This window comes from Carcharodon carcharias, chromosome 15 (genome assembly GCF_017639515.1).
Source record: "Carcharodon carcharias isolate sCarCar2 chromosome 15, sCarCar2.pri, whole genome shotgun sequence".
NCBI lineage: Eukaryota > Metazoa > Chordata > Chondrichthyes > Lamniformes > Lamnidae > Carcharodon > Carcharodon carcharias.
Window position 1 is genome coordinate 86,114,445 of NC_054481.1, and position 22,396 is coordinate 86,136,840.

The 22,396-nt window shown below is 46.0% G+C and overlaps 1 protein-coding gene across 1 annotated transcript in view; it reads left to right on the top strand.

Moving 5' to 3' along the window:
- epha8 (eph receptor A8) overlaps nt 1-22,396 on the top strand; it is a 564,125-nt gene that overhangs the window by 400,776 nt on the left and 140,953 nt on the right. Inside the window, exons 7-8 of the mRNA XM_041206570.1 lie at nt 7,458-7,620; nt 15,286-15,382. Coding sequence (XP_041062504.1) covers nt 7,458-7,620; nt 15,286-15,382 — 260 coding nt within the window. The remainder of the gene's footprint in view (nt 1-7,457; nt 7,621-15,285; nt 15,383-22,396) is intronic.

Here is a 22,396-nt window from a genome sequence, read left to right on the forward strand (position 1 = left end):
ACAGCTGGCATCTCCCCAGTTGCCACAGCCTCACCAGAGGCCACAGTCACTGGTAGAGGGAGGGAGGAGCTGCTGCCATCATCTGGAGCACCCTGAGAGGAGCCCACAGAGACAACAAGCAGCTTTTGCGCCAACATGAGGTTGCTTTGGACCACCCCACTCACCATTGATGGACGGGCACCCAGCTGGGATATTGGATGCCCAATCCATCTCCCACACTGACAGTGACCACCTGAGGTCATTGCCGGTGTGAGGGCTTGCAGCTCCGAGCGCATCCCCAGGAAGCCCTGTTTCAGCTCCTGGATAAGCCTATCCATGTGAGTCACCACTCTCTCCATGGAGGAAGCAGTGCGCTTGGCCATGAGGGTCATTGCATGGCTCTTGCTCCGCATGGACTCCTCCATCACGGACACCATGGCACGCATTCCCTCATGTATCTCTGCCAGATCCTCCTACACACCCTGCTGGACTTCCAGCATCTGCTGCCTCAGGGACGACTCCAGAGGTCCATCATCAGCCATCGACTGAGCATGTTCCTGGTCCCCAGCAGTCCTCTGACTGCCGGCGCCCTGGGCACTCTCTGTTTCTGCCTGCACCTCAAGTGAGTGTGAAGTGCCCTCACTGATGTGCACCAAGGTACTAGCCACTGATGTAATGCCCAACAACATGCTGGTATCTGCGCTGGTGCCTGCTCACACAGAGGGTTGACGCAGGTGCGTTTCGATCGTTGCTGTCCTCTGGGATCAGTGGTGGGCCTTCAGGTTCCTCATCTCGATGAGCTGCTCTTGAGCCTGAAAGGAAGAACAAGGACATGTCATTCATTGAAGTCATTATACCGTTACTGTGCATGGCTGGCACCCGGATCAGGGTGTCCTCGTCTTTCCATTATCAATGGGGATTCCATGTTGAAGGCTCACATCAATGTAGAGACTACACAGCAATGGTTGCAATTAGAGACATTCTCATCTCAGTGCACAGCACTCTTACCTCCCTGTGGCAACCCAAACTCACTGCGGCCAGTTGACCGAGGTGCATAGTGCCTCTCCAGCTCCAGGGCCTCCTGCTCATATCGAGTGAGGATGAGTAGGTGGGGCGCTCCACCACAAGTCCACAGCCTCTCAGCATTATTATGTGCTGTTTTCTCCTGAAAGGACAGAGGAGCATTGATTAGTCCATCCTGTACCTGCAGTGCCATTGCAACCTGGCCAACCCCACCTGAGGAAAACCTCGCAGGGCTCAGCCAATTCATGACCCTGGAGCCACAAGACACACATTTCAAGCAGCCAGGGCTCACCCCCTTGTCCAGAAGCTGCCTCATTGACATTTGCCACTCACTCACACGCTAAGAACTCTGAGGTCTGGAGAGATGGTGGGGGTGGGCGGGGGGGGGGGTGGGGGGCGCTCCTAACTGCTCTGCTAAGTGCCCCATGCCAGTCACCCTTCCCGATTGCAGGAGATCATTGAGGCGCTTACAGCACTGCTCCCATGTGCACCTCACCACATCTTTGGAACTCACCCTGGATCCTCCCAGGCATTTTAGGTGAGGTGGGTGGGCCTCCTCCTCCCACCCTCGGGGACAAGGATCTCTCTGTGTGCTGCCACCTCCCCCAGGAGGGCAGCGAGACACTCATCAGAAAAACGCAGGGCCGACTGCCCCCCTGCCTGCCATGTACACCAGTAACCAGTTCCATGATGAAGTGCACCTGCTTCTCTGGCCATCTTCGCATGGCTGCCATGGCCGTTTTTCTGCTGTGGCCGTATTTCTGCTGTGGCCGTTTTTCTGCCACGGCTGTTTCTGAATTTGCCACCGGATCGCCATTGGACCCGGCGGACATTGAGCTCCTGCCCCCATCCCCGCCCCTTCTCGCTGTTGTGTCTTACACTGGGCAGGCCTTAATTGGCCCGTGAGCGTAAAATCACAGTGCAGAGCCAATCGCGGGTGGCGCCCGCTCCCACCAAGCCCGCATGCCAACCATAAAATTCTGGGCATTGTTCCCAGGAAAGGTCCAATGTAGTCAATGTGTAACCGCACCCAGAGTCTACCCAGCCACTCCCATGGGAGTAACGGAGATGTCACTGGCAACTTTTGAAGTTGCTGACATTGCACAGTGCTTTACTAAACTCTCTATTTCACCATCCATCCCTGGCCACCATAGATAACTGCATGCCATAGTTTTCATATCTGAGCTCAGTGGCTGAGTCTCCCAAAATTTCAGTATCTGTCGGCTTCTTGGAAAATTCTGCAACTTTTGCTTCCAAAGTCTCTTTGGCTTCATTTAGCTGATTCTTCAGCTTTCCATCTCTTTTTTGTATTTATTTGCTGCCTCCTGGAAGATTGAGCATTGTTGTGTCTTCTCTGCCAATTCATTCTTCTGCTTATTCAGAGAAGTGCTGAATACTTTCTGTTTCTCTTCATACTTTTCCAGAGGTACAAACTTTGACCTGAGGGCATCTTGTGTGTGTGAAGGTCTTTCAGCAGGCTTTCCTTTTCTCTGCAAACGTTGCTCACCTCGTCTTGAACTCTGTCATCAAGCAGGGTCTCTTCAAGTTTCTTCTGCTGTTCTTCCAGTTTTTGGCTTAAGACAGCCTGCATTTCTTCAGCTTGTTGAGTCCTTACACACTTTTTTCAAAACAGGATAGTTTCCAGCTTCCTTTTGGAATCCCAGTGGCCAATCAAGGTTGATTTCCCTTAGCCAGTTTTGCCTTAAGAGGCTTGGTCCTCTGCTTCTCAATACCAACATTGGTAGATTTGTCGATTGGCTTCCATAATGGGCAGTTACTCTACTTATGTCTTTTACTTGAATGTCTTCACCTGCATATGTTTTGAGCTTGGCAGCTGTTTCTTCAAAACTTAATTGATGTTCATCATTATTCAGAGGTCTGAAGGTAAGCTCCCCAATTACTGTGGTGGAAGCTCCTGTGTCCACTTCCATTCTAACAGGTTTGACATTTACTTTTACTGTGACAAATATTGGTTCTGTCTTTCCAACTTTCAGATTAAACAACAAGTAAATGTCTGAATTTGTTGTTTCAGACTCTTCTATATTGTAGATTTAATTGGACTTCTTTTGTTTAGAACCCTGCTCTGCCTCATTATATATCCATTTCTACAACAATAGTAACATTTGATTTTTTTAAACTGCTAATCACTAAAAGACTGCTTGTTTCCACCTCTATTGAAATTATTTTTTGATTTCACTGCTAAGTTATTTTTCTTTATTCTTTGGCTAGTGAGGGCTGTTTCCTGTTTCTTGGCAGAGTCTTGCATTTTCCTGCCCTTTTCGACTGGGGTCCCCCACCACCCCCCCAACCCCGGCTTGGAGGATGGAGCCATTTTGCGCACCCTGTATTGTTTTTGAATCTCTTATTGTGCTTTCCATGGCCAGCACTATCTCCAGCACCTTCCTGAAATCCAGATTCACTTTGAACAATAACCTTTTCTAAAAAGAGTCCTCATTCACACCACACATGAAATGATCTCTGAGCATGTCATTCAGAATCGTACCAAATTCACAATGTTCCATTAGCTGCTTCAAAGTTGCCACATAGCAAGCAATTGTCTCAACCAGGAGTCTAGTTCATGAACTAAACCTGAACCACTGCATCGTATCTTAGGGCTTGGATTGAAAATGACCCTTCACGAGATCCACCAATTCATCGAAATTCTTCCACTCTGGGGCACCGAGTGTTGTCAAACCTCAAATCAGACTGTAGGTTTTGCTCCCACAAGTACTCCCAAGGATCGCTCACTTCTTCTCTTCCCCCATAATCTCACTCACTTGAAAAAAGAACATGAGGTGTTCTGAGTATTGAGACCAATTGTCAGTGGCTGGTTCAAAAGGATTAAATCTCCCAAATTGTGGCATTTTGAGAGGGGATTACTCCTTCGACTCTAACGGAGCTTACTACTTACAAGGACTGGGCAGGGTACAGTGCTGATTTCTTTTTAACTTGATTTCTTCTGTTCAAAGCTATCCCATCCATGTTGCCAGTTTGTTGTAAGGGTGGCCGAGTTGCTACTATTAATGATAGAGTTGATCTGCAAACACTTCTTGGGTGGAAACATTAAGTTTATTTACAATATACTCAGCAGCAACTACACGTGTGCTTTCAACTCCAACTGCATCTCTACACTGACTGCTGAGGTAGCCTGCGCTTCTCTCCTATTGGTTACTACAGATCATGTGCTCTTCCTTAAAACGTATTATTCTTAAACGTACGTTACACACCAAACAAAACCATAACCACTACAGAGAGGGAGTTACGCAGACTGACGGGGTGTGGAGGGATTGATGCATCTGAAGAGGGAGAGTTGCACAGAGTCCTTTGAGTGCCTTTGAACATCAGTTCGCAACAACAAAGCCAGTTTTACATTTTAGGACCATATCTGATGTAATTGTTTGTCTTTACTGTCTGGATGTGAAGTGACGTCAGGATAATCCTCTACAAACAACTGCAATAACAGCTGAGGTTTTCTCCTCAACCTTCACCTCGTGCAGATTTAACACTCAGTAAAGACACAAAATCTACTCCACATTCCTCTAAAAACATAGACCCGTAGAGAAGCCATTATAAACTAGACGGAGGAAAATATGGACTGAGAATCCGACCTGAGATCACGGTCTCCTGCCTCAAGGAAACAAATGTAAGAAAGCAGTCATACATGCTGGCAGTTTAACTCACTGTATAACCCAGTCCTGAAGGGGACAGGTGGGCCACACAAGCTCAGTCACCCCAAAACAGGACTAAAAATTTCAGGGAGTGTAAAACCACCTACGTTTAACAAGGGGCTGGAGGAGGTCTACACGTCACACTCTCAATTAGGAATTAATGAGGGAAGGCAGGCAGGTACCCAATGGAAATGTACTAACTACCAGGTGAGAGTGAACAGGATAACAGATCTATCAGATGCAATCACAGTGGTAGGTACCTTGCCCCAATTTGTGCATCGCCCAGCAGTTTATATCCTTTACATTTACACTGGGGTGTCATTTAACAATATCTAAACTGACCAATCATGTGAAGGAGCTAGGTTTCCACCATGGCCTGTACCTATGATTACTTCATCATACTGAGGTAAGACTGTTTGATTCAGAACAAGAGTGGAATTGACAAGTGATTGGGTGTTCTGAAATAATAATTTATCTCAACAGAGAGCTTCTCAAACTGTGCTTCACTATGATTAAATTGTACGTTTAGATACAATGCACCATCAGGGCACTTTTTAAATCAGAGCCTTACATGTGTGATGATTAAAGGAGTTGGCAATGTAAGGTGTAAACATCATCAATAATACTGGCTGTGGGAGGACACAGTATTAAGCTGTTATGTTTTGTTACAGTCCTCAGATAGAGTTTACCATTGAGAATATTTCCTATCTGTGCCAATAGAGTTACATAGGCATACCGTCCAAATATATTTACTCAGGTTAAGCTGACTGGGTTCTCTTCCACTTGGTGCAGTTCAGAGCTGCATTCACATGTTGGCATGAGTTTCCTTTCCATCTGTTTAAAATCATTCAATTCGGTGGAACTGATTATTGTGGAGATTTATTTTATTATATTTATTTTTGAATGTCGGTCAAATATTCATTAAAACGTAACACGTACTCATTGGAGACGGAATAAAAACACAGCTGCCCACAATCCGTCTCTCTTGAAGCCCATGTACTGACACCACTGATACTGAACAGACATCCTACTAACCTCATGTTGCTCCAACACTTGCTGCAGCTGCTGTGGAACAGGGAGAGAATATAGCAGCTCCACACAGGAACCCTGTTGGTGCAAGTGTTTCACAAAAATTAATTCAGCCTGCTCACATTGAGTGACTGCTTCGAGTGAGTTCCTGATGCCATCATTAACTTTGAACCAAAGCCTTCAAAATCAACTGAGAAAGATTAAAAATAAACCCTCAGAGAATAAACAGACGTTACCATTATTTCTGAGTGTTTGACTTTTATAAGAAGTTTTTCTGCTTAGTTCCCTCTTTAAATTGATCCCTCTGTGATCGTCATTTTTAAAATTCTTTCATAGAATGTGGGCATTGCTGGCTAGATCAGCATTTATCGCCCATCTCTAATTACCCTTGAGAAGGTGGTGATGAGCTGCCTTTTCGAACCGTTGCAGTCCATGTGGTGTAGGTACACCCACAGTGCTGTTAGGAGGGAGTTCCAGGATCTTCACCCAGTGACAGTGAAGGAACGGCAAGATATTTCCAAGTCAGGATGGTGTGTGGCTTGAAGGAGAACTTCCAAGTGGTAGTGTTCCCATCTATCTGCTGCCCTCGTCCTTCTAGGTGGTGGAAGTCATGGGTTTGGAAGGTGCTGTTGAAAGGTTTTTGCCTATGTGTTAGGTATTGATTGAGCCAATACGGAGAGGAAAGTCTGGCAAGCAGGATCGCAAATGGGTTTCAAATTCCCCTTAAAGTCATTCCATTCATTTAAAGGGATAGATGGTTAGGAAGGCTGGTGTGGATCCCTGGCTGCCAGATCTTCCTCTCTCTGCTCGGCTCACATGATGCGTAACAGGCTGGCAATTATGACTAAATTCTACCTTGTTAAGCTTTGTTGAAATGTTGGGATAGCGCCAATTCCGGCCTCTTGCACATCCCCAATTTCCATCACCCACCATTTATGGCTATGCTTTCAGCTGCCTAGGCGATAGTCTCAAGGGTTTGCTCCCTAAACATCTCTGCCTGTTTCCTCCTTTAAAACACTCCTTGAAACCTGCCTTTTTCATTGAATTTTTTTGTCACCTTATGTGGCTCACTGTCACATTTAGCTCCTATGAAGTGCCTTGGATGTTTTACACTGTTAATGGAGTTATATAAGCTTTTGTTCACTTGTGTTTGTCTCCTCCTTGATTGCTTGAGGGAAATTTTGGCTGTGATAGTTCTTGAGATGTTACAGTCCAACCCAAAAATTGTCAATGTCTTCCTTTGAGATGCTCACTTCCCTGTCATGTCTTTTCAACATTAATAGCTTTCATTTCAGCTTTCCTTCATTTCTCTGATTTATGCACTTTAATTAGAATTGCCAAGCACCTCCTGGAATCAAAAGTTACCCAAAAATCAGACTGCCACTTTCATTCTAACCAGACTCACAGAAATAGCAAGGCCACAATGCTCCTGGGTTGTGATGTAGCCCTGGCATATACGCATTCTGGTATAACCACATGATGGGTAGAATGGCTCCTGAAGCACAGATGATTGTGGGTATCATAGCCACCATAAGTGACTGATTGACATATTAGACAGCCAGTGGCGGGAGCATGTGGGTGGGGTGGTTGGAGGCAGAATGTGATGAAACCAACTAGAATATGATCCAATTAGACTTGACAGCTCTATTCTTAATTCTATATCTATCTGAGTTTACAGCCACTGACGTGTAACATGAGTTATGACTAGCAGTCTACCTCAAGCTGCTCCTCAAATGGAGTATTTTTACTGTCCCACAGGGTAAGGAACAGCAGAGTTACTCCACACTGAAAGCCAGGGGAACAAGTGTGACAGTCTCCAACCTGAAACCTGGAACTCGTTATGTATTTCAGGTTCGAGCTCGTACATCAGCAGGGTGTGGCCGATTTAGCCAGACTGTCGAGATTGAAACCGCGAAATCAGGTATGTGCAGCGCGGGTTCCCAGACAATGGGTATTTCAAAACTTTATTAAACGTGAAAGGTGGGCAGCCGCCCTCTTAGAGAGGGAGAAGCTCTGCTGCTTGTCTCATCTCCTACATCAAGTTTAACGTTTAGCAGAGCAAGAAACTGTCAGAGAGATACCGGAAGCAGGGGAGCAGTGGGAAAGGCTTGTGTGGAGTATAAGAACATCAGAGGTAAGAGCAAGAGTAGGTCGCTCTGCTTTTTAAGACTGATCTGGAATTCAATATGTTCAGGCTTCACTGGCACACATTATCATTAATTTCATTAAGTATCCAAAAATCTATCAACCTGGGTCTTGAATATACTTAATGACTAAACCTTCTAGAATAGGAATTCCAAAGTTTCACAGTTTTGAGAGTTGAAGTGGAAAATTGCTCCTCACCTCAGTTCTAAATGACCTGCCCTTATTCTGAGACGGTGACCCCATGTTCTATATTCCTCAGCCAGGGGAAAACATCCTCCCAGCATTGACCCTTCCAATCCTCATAGGAATGTTGGATGTTACAATGAGACTGCCTCTCATTCTTCTAAATTCTAGGGAATCTAGGACCAGTCTCCTCAATTTCAGCTCACAGGATAATCCCCCATTCTAGGAATAAATCTAGTGAACCTCTGTTCCAGAAAGGAAACACATCCCTCCTTACATGATTAAACACTGACATAGATCAGTAGGACTTATTGAGCTGTTTATTTGATGTAGTATCAATGTTACTCTGTATGATTCAGCCTTGATTGACCCACATATGCACTCAATTCCATTCCTTGTGTTTAAAACTCTGCATAATTTGACCTCTATCTCTGTAATCCCCTCCAGCCCTACACTTCCTCTCGCCATTTCTAATCCTCTGATTCTGGCCTCTAGCGCATTCCCCCTCTTTTTGCTCCACTATTGGTAGCTGTACCTTCAGCTGCTTAGGCTGAATGCTCTCGAATTCACTGTCTTAATCTTTCCATCTTCCTCTGTTCCTTTATGACCCTCCTTAAAATTCAGCTGTCTGGTGAAGTCTTTGGCCATGTCTCCCTACTACTTCCTTTCTTTGAAAAATAGAGTCTCTGAAGAGTGAAATAGACTCGAAACGTTAACTCTCTTTCTCTCCACAGATGCTGTCAGACCTGCTGAGATTTTCCAGCATTTTCTGTTTTTGTTTCAGATTTCCAACATCTGCAGTATTTTGCTTTTACCTCCTATCTTTAGTTTGGTGTCATTTTCTTTCTTTATGTCTCTGTGAAGCTTTTTGGGGCATTTTCAATGTGGATAATTTGCTATATCAATGCAAGTTGCCATTCTCTTGCCTGGAAGCAATGAATACAAGAAAATTGAGTGGAGAGGAATACACCCATAACAGACCACACTCCGTCTAACAGAGCCCAGCACTAATGGAGCATACTCTGTCTAACAGGCCCCAACACTAAGCCAAATCTCGCTCTAGCGAGATTCCCGACTCCGCAACCCAACTTGGGAGGAAGTACCCAGATGTTCTAAATTTAATTCTAAGGCGTGTGAGTATTTGAACAGGAGTCAGGCCCACTACCACCAGAATGAATTTGGAGGCAGCCACAGGGTCCTACTGGGTGCAGAAGCAGTTTGTGGGAAAGGTCCTCCTTGGTGCTCCAGGGATTGTAAGACAAATAATAAAACAAAAAACAGACCGTTGGCCCTCACCCTCACGCCCCCTCCATCCCCCACACAGTCCTCATGCACAATCAATGCTAATTCATGCCACCTCACACCCCCTATTGATCCCTTAGCCCCTCATGCACTTTATGCCATCTCATGCACCCCAACTAAACTTAATAGCCCTTCATATCCTCCAGGCCAACCAATGCACCCCTACTCACTACCATGGCCACTCATATGCTCCATGCCAATCTATGTACCCACCACTATGGTCCTTTATTGCCCCTCTGCCAATTTAGTGTCAAGTCATGCCAACCCATACCCCCTGACCCACCACCATTTGTCCTTACACTCTCAATGCCAACTCATCTACCATGGGAAGACCTCAGGGCCTTTCCTGATATACAATAAAATAAAGTAGTAAGTGTCTATTGATGCCTTCCTTCACTGTTCAAAAAGAAAATTCTAATTGACAAAAAAAATCATTACATTTAAATTTCTTCAACTACTTAATCCACTATAAAATAAAACATTTATTCAAGTAGTTAATCCCTCACAAAACAAATATTTGTATTCATAACCCCAGATGAAAGATTTTATAATCACCTGGAGCTGTCAATCAAACTGACAGACACCCACCTCACTGTAATAATAATAGGTTGCATGATCAGTTATGCAGCACAAATCCAAAATGATAGTTTCAGGCCTATGTCAGCAGACAGAGTGGAATGGAAAGCAGTTTTTAAACTGTAGACTGTGTTTTTAATTTAAAGGACAGGAGATTTAAGTGCCTTGACAACTTGTCAGTTCCAGTGAGTTTATCCATATTTTAGATACATTCATGCCTAGTTTTAATAATCCGAAAGGGCACTTCATTTCTCCCATATGGGTCCCTGGACCTGTACAAAAGGGTCCTTTACCTCTTTGAAAGGATACCCTACCTCTCTAAAGAACTCTGGTAAGTTTAGACCTCCTCTTAAAAAGTGTAAAGCCCAAGAGTCATATTTCAGAAAGCAGGGTGACAAAAATCATACCTGATGAAGGCAGTTTACTTTTACATTGCGCAGCTGCCTTGGTGAACTATGGATGTGCAAACTATAACCTACTCCTATTTCCACCCTAGTGAAAATGGTGAGTGCCAGGTTCAGGGACAGGACTTCCTGGCTGCAGAGCTATTTTGGCTAAGCTTGAGACCCTCTCTGTCCCGGTGCAAATTCCAACCTAAATCTCTTCCTCTGCCTTGTCAGGAGGAACTCAGGTCCACACAATCGCCATGATGGAAGTAGTGGTGACAATAGTGGAAATGCCCAAAAATTGGAAGTCCTGTCCCTGAACATGACACTTTCCATTTTCCCGAGGGCAGGATTGGAGCAGGGCACATTTCATGCATATGCAATTTAAGGAGTCAGTTGACCATTTAAATCATCAGCTGCCGCCACTGAAGTAGGATTTTGGGAGGCCAGGAGTGTGGAACATGACATTGCAGATTAGACCTGCAACTTGATATATTAATTTGGATAGCCAGGGTACCCCTTTGAACCTGATCTCTGGACATTTTTGGGGGAGGTAAGGTGCCCTGTGGGGTTAGTCAGGTGCCCTTGGAATTGTTAAAAGCTGGTGTAAATGTGTTCCAAAAAATGCATAAATGCATCACTGTCAAACTCATTGTCAATGTCAACAAATCTGCCAAAAACAATTGTCAAAACTTTTAGAAGCATATGTCAAAAGGAGCCATCAAGGCATTTAAAAACCCTACCTTATAAATCTTTGAGAAAATGTCTGAGCCATTACAAAAAAAATGATTACTTGCTATTTTACTCTGTTGACATAAGCCTGAGGGCTTCCATTACTGCATAAGGGCTGCAAGACTGATTTAACAACCATTCATTATCACAGTAGGGTGCCTGTCATTTCATAGCTTGATTGACAGCTACAAGTTTTTAAAAATTCTTTCATGTGATGTGGGTGTCACTGACAAGGCCAGAATTTGTTGCCCATCCCTAATTGCCCTTGAACTGAATTTTTGTAGAGGGCAGTTAAAGAGGTCTGGAGTCACATGTAGGCCAGACCAGGTAAGGGCAGCAGATTTCCTTTCCTAATCGGGTTTTTACAATAATCAATGATAGTCTTAGTAATGGTGACCATGAAACTATCTTTCATTTCCAGGTTTATTAATTGAATTTAAATTCCACTAGCTGTCTTTGTGGGATTTGAACCCTTTTCTGGATTACTAGTCTAGTGATATTACCACGATGCCATCATCTCTGCCTACATTATTATAGACTCTTTTACGTGGCACTATGAATTCCAAGATTGTTGCACTTGAATGAAATGTTTGTTCCATAAAGCTTTATTTAGTTGAAGGAATAGTAAATGGGTTTTTATGAAACAGAGTGTTTATTTTCAATGCAGTGAAGTCTGCAACAGACATTGTGAGCTTTATTTTATAGAACTTTATTTCATCTTGTCTCTGCATGGGTCGTAATGTTTGCCCATGGTGGATACTAGGTGAGTTGGTATGTTAGGTGTAAGGGCAAAGGGTGGTAGTTGGGGGCAAGGGTTGGTATGAGTTGCATTAAGTTGGTATAGGGGTTATAAAGGGAAATGGGATGGGTGGAAGAGCATATGTTGGCATGGAAGGTATGATGAGCCATAGGGCATACAGGGCATGAAGTGGCATGGGTCGCCATGGATAGAGAATGGGAAATGTGCCACAGTTGAGGAGGTGTGAGGGGTAAGTGCTGGGAGGGATGATTTAATCTTTATTTTTGGACCAAGTGCTGGAGGCCAAAGACAAGTTCAGCCCGCCTCCACACCCGGCAACCTCCTCAATTCTTCCTGGGTAGTCCTCAATGACTCCTATTCTAGCCCACCACCCCAGACCAAACATCCAAGTCTGGGCAGTCATTTTAAAAACTCAGGTTCGCAGAGCTGGGAATTCTCCTGTCTCTGTGCACCTGACCTGGAAGTGAAAATCTGGGCCACAGTATAAAGATACCATAGATAATGCACACATTATACATTGTGATAATTATGATTGACTAAAGAAAACTCACAAGCAAGCATCGTCTTCACCGATGTCACCAAGTACAGTTTATGGTCTACATATTTGAGGTAATCACAAAAACCGAAAGTGTTAAAACTCAGATAGCCAGACAGTGAAGGATAGAATACAGGGGTTTTGTCTTTATACACTTACAAGCCCCTATTTATAGAAGTACACGCTGTGCCCCTCCAACCAACACACACAGTTTAACTTTGTTCTTATTTTTTTTGAGTCCCCAATGAATGCCTACCACCTGAATACAATTAACACTCAAGTGAAACACAATTCGCAAAAGGGGTAACAGCTTCAACCCTCATTTGTAATTAAACATTTGCATAAAGTTATCACAAGTGTCCCAACACTACTTAACTTGTTTTAAAATTGAGATGTCTACTTCAAATACATAGCTTGGCCTAAATAGCCAAGTGGTTATGGTACTGGGTTTGTTATCCCAAGATCAAGAGTTCAAATCTCACAATGGCAAAACTATGAAACAATGTAACTTCATCTGAAACAGATGGAAACAGGTTTACTCAAAAAGAGTATCAAGAGTTCAAATCTCACAATGGCAAACTATGAAACAATGTAACTTCATCTGAAACAGATGGAACAGGTTTGTACTTGAAAGAGTTAAAAGCCACCAGGAGCTTTCCTTGGCTTGGCCTAAATAGCCAAGTGGTTATGGTACTGGGTTTGTAACCCCAAGATCAAGAGTTCAAATCTCACAATGGCGAAACAATGTAACTTCATCTGAAACAGATGGAAATGGGTTTGTACTCGAAAGAGTTACAGCTGCACAGAAAGTTTAAGCTTGGCTTAAATAGCCAAGTGGTTATGGCACTGGGTTTGTAACCCCAAGATCAAGAGTTCAAATCTCACAATGGCAAACTATGGAACAATGTGACTTCATCTGAAACAGATGGAAACAGGTTTGTACTCGAAAGAGTATCAAGAGTTCAAATCTCACAATGGCAAACTATGAAACAATGTAACTTCATCTGAATAGGAACATGGAAACATGTTTGTACTCAAAAGAGTTACAAGGGTTTGTGAGGTAAGAGGTTAGGTTGTTTCTATCAACTGTAAAATGTGTGTGCCTACGCACACAGGTGGCGACTTTCCGCCTTCAGACCCTGCAGTGATACCTCTACGTCGAGCCTCCTGCTAGATGGTGTGCCCTGATGACGTATTTCTTCCGTCAGGTGCACGGCCTGAATTATGACGTGCAGCTCCTGTTTATAGAACAGCTGGGCCTCGGTGGCTCCTTGCAGGCGTTGCCCGTCTTTTACCAGGACCTGATCAAAGTCTGGAAAGTGGTCGCCTCGCGACGCAGCTCTCCCCCGTCAGGAGTAGTGGCTATCGTCAGAGAGCCGCTGCTCAGAAATCCGCCCCTCTGTCCTTTTCAGTGGTTGGCGGAGAGGAGGGCTGTGGCCGCAGGGGTGACCAGGATCGGGGACGTGCTGGGTGGCGGAGGACTGGGCTGGATGCTCCCGCAGGAGTTGGCGCGACGCGCGTCTGTGAGTGTCCAGGTCGCAGCCGATGGCATCCAAGACCTGAGAACGGTTGTGCTCGGACCCGACGTTATTTTGGGTCTTGAGGTGGCCCAGGTGCGCGGTGGTCTTCCGTCTGAGCGTTCCCCTGTTCGGACGGAATTCCACATTGGTCCCAAGCCCCGAACCCTCCCTCGGGTGCTGGTGCCCCGCAATATGAGCCGCCTAGGGGACATGCCCTCTGTGCCTTTTGGCACGGCAAAGAGGGGCTTTTTGTACGGACTGCTGCTGCACACCTTCCATTTTCTCGCCCTTGTCCGTCGACCGGACACGCCCTGGCGTGCCTTGTTGCCGTCCGGCGGTGGAGGCCCCCGATGGGAGGCCCTCTACGGAGGTGTCCTCCCCCTTTCTATCGGGGACCTGGGTTGGAGGGTGTTGCATGCAGCAGTCCCCTATAATAAGAGGATGCATAGGTTCACGGACTCTCAGGACACGTGCCCTTTTTGCGGTCTTGTGGAGTCCGTGGACCATGTATACATAGGGTGTTGTAGGCTGCACTCCCTTTTTAGTTATTTGAAAAACCTTTTATTGATGTTTTGTTTGCACTTCAGCCCCACGCTCCTGATCTATGGGCACCCGGTGCAGAAGGGGGTCGGGAAGGAGGAGGACCTCCTCGTGAACCTGCTCCTGGGCCTGGCCAAGTTGGCAATTAACAGGTCCAGGCAGCGGGCGATCGACGGGGGAGTCCCGCCCGATTGTTTGTCCCTCTTCTGTGGCTACGTTCGCTGCCGGATGTCCCTGGAGAAGGAGCACACGGTGTCTGCTGGCACTCTCGAGGCCTTCCGTGCTCGGTGGGCACCGCGGGGACTGGGGTGTTTTGTTGACCCCTTTAATCACATTTTGATTTAAAGTTTGTAAGTTTCCTTTAAACTTTGTTCTTGGTTTTACAGCTGACCTGAATTAGGGGCTGTGCCTGATTTATCCCAATTTTGTTGATTTGGTTTTCATTTAAAAGATTATCAAGAGTTCAAATCTCACAATGGCAAACTATGAAACAATGCAACTTCATCTGAAACAGATGGAAACGTGTTTGTACTCAAAAGAGTTACATGTTGTGATTATCATTAGTCTCCATGGCAACCATCATTGAAGCATCATACACTTCCCTATCGCTGCATTTAGTTGTTGCTTAAACATGTCCAGAGTTTTGAGCTCCACCTCTCCAGCCTGATGTCTATCCCAAACACTGATTATCCCTGTGAAGAAGAATATCCTGATATCAATCCAAAAGCCATGACTGGGCATAAGCTTCATATCACATGTGTCTGAATCACTGGTTATTAAAGGGAAATATCAGGTTGTTCATTTATTTCAATGATGCTTAATCATGAGAAGCAGGAACAAAATCCAATTGCTTCATGTTGTGACATCTTATTACATCAACACTTTTTTTTTTCTCTTTCTCCTGTAGTATCACTCCGATATGATACCACAACAATCATTTGGATCTGTTTTGCTTTAGTGACTGGGCTCATCGTTCTCCTGGCAATGTTTATCTGCAGGAAAAGGTAAAAATCATGCAATAAAGCACTGAAATTTTAGACAGGAGGAGACAATTCGGCTAACCGTCATTTTGATTTAGGGAACCTTGGTGTATGTGGGCCTGGTGACATTCTGAAACAGGGCGTGTATGCTCACTTTTTCGTCTCTCAGAATGTATTTGTTAACTGCTTGCTATCTCTAAACAATTTCACGCTTAAAATTAATACTTAAAGATGAGGAAGGCCATTCAACCCATCTTAATTCAGCCACCCTGAAGCATCATACACTTTCCCTATTGCTGCATTTAGTTGTTGCTTAAACACGTCCAGAGTTTTGAGCTCCACCTCTCCAGCCTGATGTCTATCCCAAACACTGATTATCCCTGTGAAGAAGAATATCCTGATATCAATCCAAAAGCCAACTTTTCCTAGTTTGACCCTATATCCCATTGTCCTATCCATACAATTTAGTTTAAAGTAATATTCTGGATAAATGTTGTGCATTCCTTTAGCAATCTTATACCGCCTTATACAATCACCCCCCAAACCTCCTCTTTTCATGTTGAACAGCCCAAGGCTTTCCACTCCCTCCTCATAACTTAAACCCAATGTTTTTCTCTACCTGAAGGTCTCCTTTGTCTCTCAGTGACCAGAACTGGATATAGTGGTCAAGCTGCTGTCTGACCAGCGATTACATCCCTTGACTATACTGTACTGTATTGGCTGGTGTTCAACACCCACTTGGCTTTGTTGGTTGCTGCTTTTCATTTGTTGGACTTGTTGAGTTTACAAACACACTTGGCTCTCTTTTGACTATTTCATGAAGTATGCATGTTGCATTTTGCACTTACCTCCATGAAATTGAATCTGCCATTGTTCAACTCAACCATATATTCTATTTAACCCATTCTCTCATCTCTGGGCTGTCTCTTTCTACAGTCCCTATAAATCAGATGGGAAGGACGATCATTCACCTGCTCCACTGTTCACTGTCCAAATGCTAATTGAACATTCAGAAAAATCTACATCAAAAACTTTGAGTAGCCTTGTTTACAATGAAGTGGTACAAGGAAAAGATTGAAAGCAAACATTGCAATCATTTATTATCATATTTTGACACGTGAAGGCTCGTGAAGCAATTCATCAGTCATCCAATAACATGGTCTCTCTAATGCAGTAATTTTCTCCATTGGAGAGAAGGATCATTTCCCTCTATTGAATGGTGAGAATTCACATCAAGTGAGTTAGGTTTGGACAGTTGATATGTACGCACCATTGCAGAGATGAGCACTTCTTAGGATTATTGTCTCAGTCAAAGTAAACAAATTATCACAGCAGTTACAGACAATTGCAAGCATTTTGTGGGAACAAAAGGCTCCTGGCCTGTATGTGCAGTATTAAGTAGGCAACGGCTAAGGTGTTGGTCTCAATTACTGGATACAAATAACTCTGAGAGATTTTCCAAATTTGGCAGGAGTGAATTGGCCACAAATTTTAATGTCCCCACAGATGATGAAAGTTTTGTCCCAGGACCTGATGGCCAGGAAGAGGGGAGAGAGCCGGGGACTGGGGGTGGGGGTGGGGCTGGGGTTGAGGATGGGGTCATTTCTCATCCACTTCTGCCGTTGTGTTCTCATATAAATGAGGTGTTAATGTGGTGAACAACATGCATGCCAAACAGCAGAAGTAGCATGCAATAGAGTGAAGCAATTCCGCAGCCAACAGATCAGATCAAAGCTTTGCAGTCCTGCCACAACCGGTCATGGATGGTGGTAGACAATTAAACAGTTAAGAGGAGGAGGAAGCTCCACAAATATCTTCATTCTCAATGATGGGGGAGTCTAGCACATCAGTGCAAAATATAAGGCTGAAGCATTTGCAGCCATCTTCAGCCAGAAGTGTTGAGTGGATGATCCATCTCGGTCTCCTCCAAAGGTCCCCAGCATCACAGGTGCCAGTCTTCAGCCAACTCAGTTCACTCCATGTGATATAAAGACATGGCTGAAGGCACAGGATATGACAAAAAAGCAATGGGCCTAGACAACAACCTGTTGCAGTACTGAAGACTTGTGCTCCAGAGTTGGCCACGCCCCTAGCCTGGCTGTTCTAATACAGCTATAATGCTGGATTTATCTAACAATGTGGAAAATTGCCCAGGTATGTCCTTTCCACAAAAACAGGACAAATCCAATCTGACCAATCACCACCCCATAAGCCTTTTCTTAAGCTTCAGTAAATTGATGGAAAGTGTCATCAGCAGTGCTATCAAGTGGCACTTGCTTAGCAATAACCTGCTCACTGATGCACAGTTTGGATTCTGCCAGGGTCACTCAGCTCCTGACCTCATTACAGCCTTGGTTCAAACATGGATAAAAGAACGGAACTCCCGAGGTGAGGTGACAGTGGCTACCCTTGACGTCAAGGCAGCATTTGACAAAGTGTGGCATCAAGGAGCCCGAGCAAAACTGGAGTCAATGGGAATCAGAGGGAAAACTCTCCATTGGTGGAGCCAATCATCACAGACCCAGGACATCAATGCAAGAGTTCCTTAGGGTAGTGTCCTAGGCCCAGCCATCTTCAGCTGCTTCATCAATAACCTTCCCTCCAATATAAGGTCAGAAATATGGATGTTCGCTGATGATGCACAGTGTTTTGCACCATCGTGACTCATCAGATCCAGATGCAGTTTATGTTCATAAACAGCAAGACCTGGACAACATTCAGGCTTGGGTTGCTAAGTGGCAAGTAATATTCATGCCACACAAGTCCCAGGCAATTCCATCTTGAACAATAGAGAACCTAACCATCGCCCTTGACATTCAACAGCATTACCATTACAGAATTACCTGCCTGCAACGTTTTGTGAGTTACCATTGATTAGAAACTTACTACCAGCCGAATAAATACTGTAGTTACAAGTACAGGTCAGTGGCTGGGTATTCTGTGACAAGTAACTCACCTGATTCCCCAAACCTGCCCACCACCTACAAGTCACGAGTCAGGAATGTGATGAAATATTCTCCACTTGCCTGGATGAGTGCAGTTCCAACAACACTCAAGAAACCTGACACCATCCAGGACAAAGCAGCCTGCTTGATTGGCACCTCAACTACTGCCTTAAGCATTCACTCCCTTGTTACAATCCAGTTAGGGACTGTTAGAAGAAATCTGAAAGTCTAGTAAAATGCTAAACCGAACTATCCCACAAAATTCCATGTTTTGAAACAAAACGCAAACTTGATTGTATTTGAAAGAATTAGACAAAACAAGCAGTCTTAATTTAACCTTATGGGTCAGGTTTGTCCAACCTTTTCAGGTGGGGAACCATATTTCAATTTTCTTCTCACTCAAGGGGCCAATGATAAAATTTCGATAAGACAAGGTTTCGTACAACGTGGATATTTCTGAAATTGATGTTTAATGTCAAGGCAACACATTTCAAAAAAGAGTAATTGATAAACATATCCATTAAAATATGCCAAGCAGCAGAGTTCACCAAGAAGTGTTCCGTATATGAAAAATAAACTTTTTTGTTTGCCCTTTTGCTTAAGGAACAGAGCTAGAGAGGGACAGACTGGCCCCAGGGTCACTAGGGAAGGGGTGGGGACCAGGCCTTACCTAAGGAGTTGGGTTTAACTAACACTGACCTTGCATTCATCTCTGGTGATGCGCATTCCATGCTGGCCTCAGCGGAATTCATACAAAAGCTGGGGTTGGAAGTGGGTTGCCTTTCAGCCTGGGTTTTCCTCCTCTCCCAACCTGTTTTGTGGGTAGATTTTTGGGAAGGGAGGAGGATGAAGACATGTGTGTTTCCGGTTCATTCCAGATCTCAGAGTTCTCCCTCACACGCAATCACCCAGAGTCATCTATTCTCTCTCTCTCTCTCTCTCAAACACACACACTCACTCTCTCTGTCACACACACACTCCCTCTCAGATACACACAGAGACTCCTCCCAAATACACCACACACACCACACACACCCACACACACATACATACACACACACACACACACACACACACACAAACAGACTGTCTCTCACACATGCAAACATGCACAAACAGGGTCTCACACACACACGCAGGCACTCTCTCTCTCTCTCTCTCACACACACACACACATACACACAGGGCAGAATTTTCTGCATGGCGGGGGTGCGGACTGGGAGTGGGCATGCGTAGGTGCGCTCAGCTCACAGGGTCCAATGGTGACCCTACAGCCTGTATAAAGGGAGCCCTGCTCTCTTTGCGAGGCTGCTCGAAATGGTTGGGTGAAGGGCTCTGCAGAGGGGCCATGGAGGTTATGCAAGGCCGGAGGGTAGGCAATCGGGGCAGGCCAGGCCGGAGGGTAGGCCATCGGGGCAGGCCAGGCCGGAGGGTAGGGCAGCGGGGCAGGCCAGGCCGGAGGGTAGGCCATCGGGACAGGCCAGGCCGGAGGGTAGGGCAGCGGGGCAGGCCAGGCCGGAGGGTAGGGCAGCGGGGCAGGCCAGGCCGGAGGGTAGGGCAGCGGGGCAGGCCAGGCTGGAGGGTAGGGCAGCGGGACTGGCCAGGCCGGAGGGTAGGGCAGCGGGGCAGGCCAGGCCGGAGGGTAGGGCAGCGGGGCAGGCCAGGCCGGAGGGTAGGGCAGCGGGGCAGGCCAGGCTGGATGGCATGTGTCCTTCACTGGGTGGGCCAGCAGATATATTTTTTTTTGCAAAAATATACTTTATTCATAAAAAAATCTTCAACAACATTTCAAACCATTTCAAAATCAGCATCACAAAAATACAATCAGATTCAACTTTTACAACATGAATCACAAGGTGTATCAGTACAAACAATGAATATTACAATCATTGGCAGACATTCATTGTGAGCTGTACATCCCGAGGGGCTCTTCACAGTTCCCAGTCCCTCGGTTCACTGTGGCAGAAAGGTCTTAGGCAGCGACCCTTCCCCATTGCGCCTTTGCGGCAGTTGCCCCAAGCTTTAGTGCGTCCCTCAGCACATAGTCCTGGACCTTGGAATGTGCCAGCCTGCAACACTCGGGCGAGGATAACTCTTTGCACTGGAAGACCAACAAGTTTCGGGCAGACCAAAGAGCGTCTTTCACTGAGTTGATGATCCTCCAGCTGCAGCTGATGTTTGTCTCAGTATGTGTCCATGGGAACAGCCCATAGAACACAGAGTCCTGCTCTGGATGGACTGCTTGGGATGAAACTCGACAGGAACCACTGCATCTCTCTCCAGACCTTCTTTGCAAAGGCACAATCTACAAGGAGGTGAACAACAGTCTCTTCCCCACCACATCCACCTCGAGGGCAACGTGCAGAGGGGGTGAGACTCCTGCTGTGTTGGAAGGATCTGACGGGGAGAGCCCTTCTCACCACCAGCCAAGCTACGTCTTGGTGCTTGTTGGAAAGTTCTGGTGATGAGGCATTCTGCCAAATGACTTTTTGACAGTCTGCTCGGGGAACCATCCCACAGGATCCACCATCTCCTTTTCCCGCAGGGCCTTTAAGACGTTACGTGCCGACCACTGCCTGATGGACTTGTGGTCAAAGGTGTTGCTCTACATAAATTTTTCCACGAGGGACAGGTGGTCCGGCACGGACCGTTCTGCGGCAGTGTGGCCAGACCCATCCTTCGCAACACCGGGGACAGTTAGAACCTCAGCATGTAGTGACACTTGGTGTTTGTGTAGTGAGGGTCTACGCACCACTTGATGCAGCCACACACAAAGGTGGCCATCAGTATGAGGGCGATGTTGGGCACGTTTTTTCCCCCTTTATCTAGAGGCTTGTACATCGTGTCCCTGTGGACACAATCCATTTTTGACCTCCAGATAAAGCGGAAGATGGCTCAGGTGATCGCCACCACGCAGGGGTGTGGAATGGGCCAGACCTGCTCCACGTACAGCAACAGCGAGAGTGCCTCACACCTGATGACCAGATTCTTACCCGCAATGGAGAGGGAGCGTCGCTCCCACATGCCCAGTTTCCTTTTCACCACAGACACTCGCTCCTTCCAGTTTCTAAAGCGTGCCCTGGTCCCTCCGAACCATATCCCCAGCACCTTCAGGCTGTCAGCCCTGACAGTGAAGGGGACAAAGGATCGGTCAGCCCAGTTCCCGAAGAACATAGCCTCGCTCTTCCCATGATTTACCTTGGCTCCCGAGGCCAGTTCGAACTGGTCGCAGATGTGGATCAGTCTGTGCACCGACAGCAGATCCGAGCAGAAGACAGCGACATCATTCATGTACAGGGAGGCTTTGATCTGAGTGCCTCCACTACCTGGGATCATCACTCCTCTTATGCCCGGATCCTTCCTGATGGACTCAGCAAAGGGGTCTATGCAACACACAAAAAGAACAGGGGAGAGAGGGCAGCCCTGCCTGACTCCAGATTTAGGAAAGCTATCTGATTCCCATCCATTGATTGAGACTGCACTACTGATGTTAGTTTGGAGCAGTTGGATCCAATTGCGAATTCCCTCCCCAAACCCAATTTTGGAGAGCACACCCACCATGTAGGTGTGTGATATTCTGTCAAAGGCCTTCTCCTGATCCAGGCTGATGAGGCAGGTATCCACACCCCTGTCCTGTACATAGGCAATCATATCCCTGAGCAGCGCGAGGCTGTCAGAGATCTTCCTGCCCGGCACAGTGCAGGTCTGGTCAGGGTGGATCACCAATTCCAGAGCGGACTTGACCCAATTGGCGATGACTTTAGACAGAATCTTATAGTCCACATTCAACTGTGAAATGGGTCACCAATTTCTAATTTCCTCCCTTTCCCCCTTGTGCTTGTAGATTAGGGTGATGATGCCTTTCCTTGTGGATTCTGACATACTGCCAGTCAGGAGCATACTCTCGTACACTTCTAGCAGGTCTGGGCCCATCCAGTCACAGAGCCGAATACAACTCCGCTGGCAAGCCGTCGCTTCCGGGAGTTTTACTCTTCTCGAAGGACTCAAGGGCCTCAGTCAGTTCGTCAGGAGTTAGCAGTTTGTCCAGGCTCTCCCGTGTACTGTCATCTAAGACCTCCATGATAGAGGACAG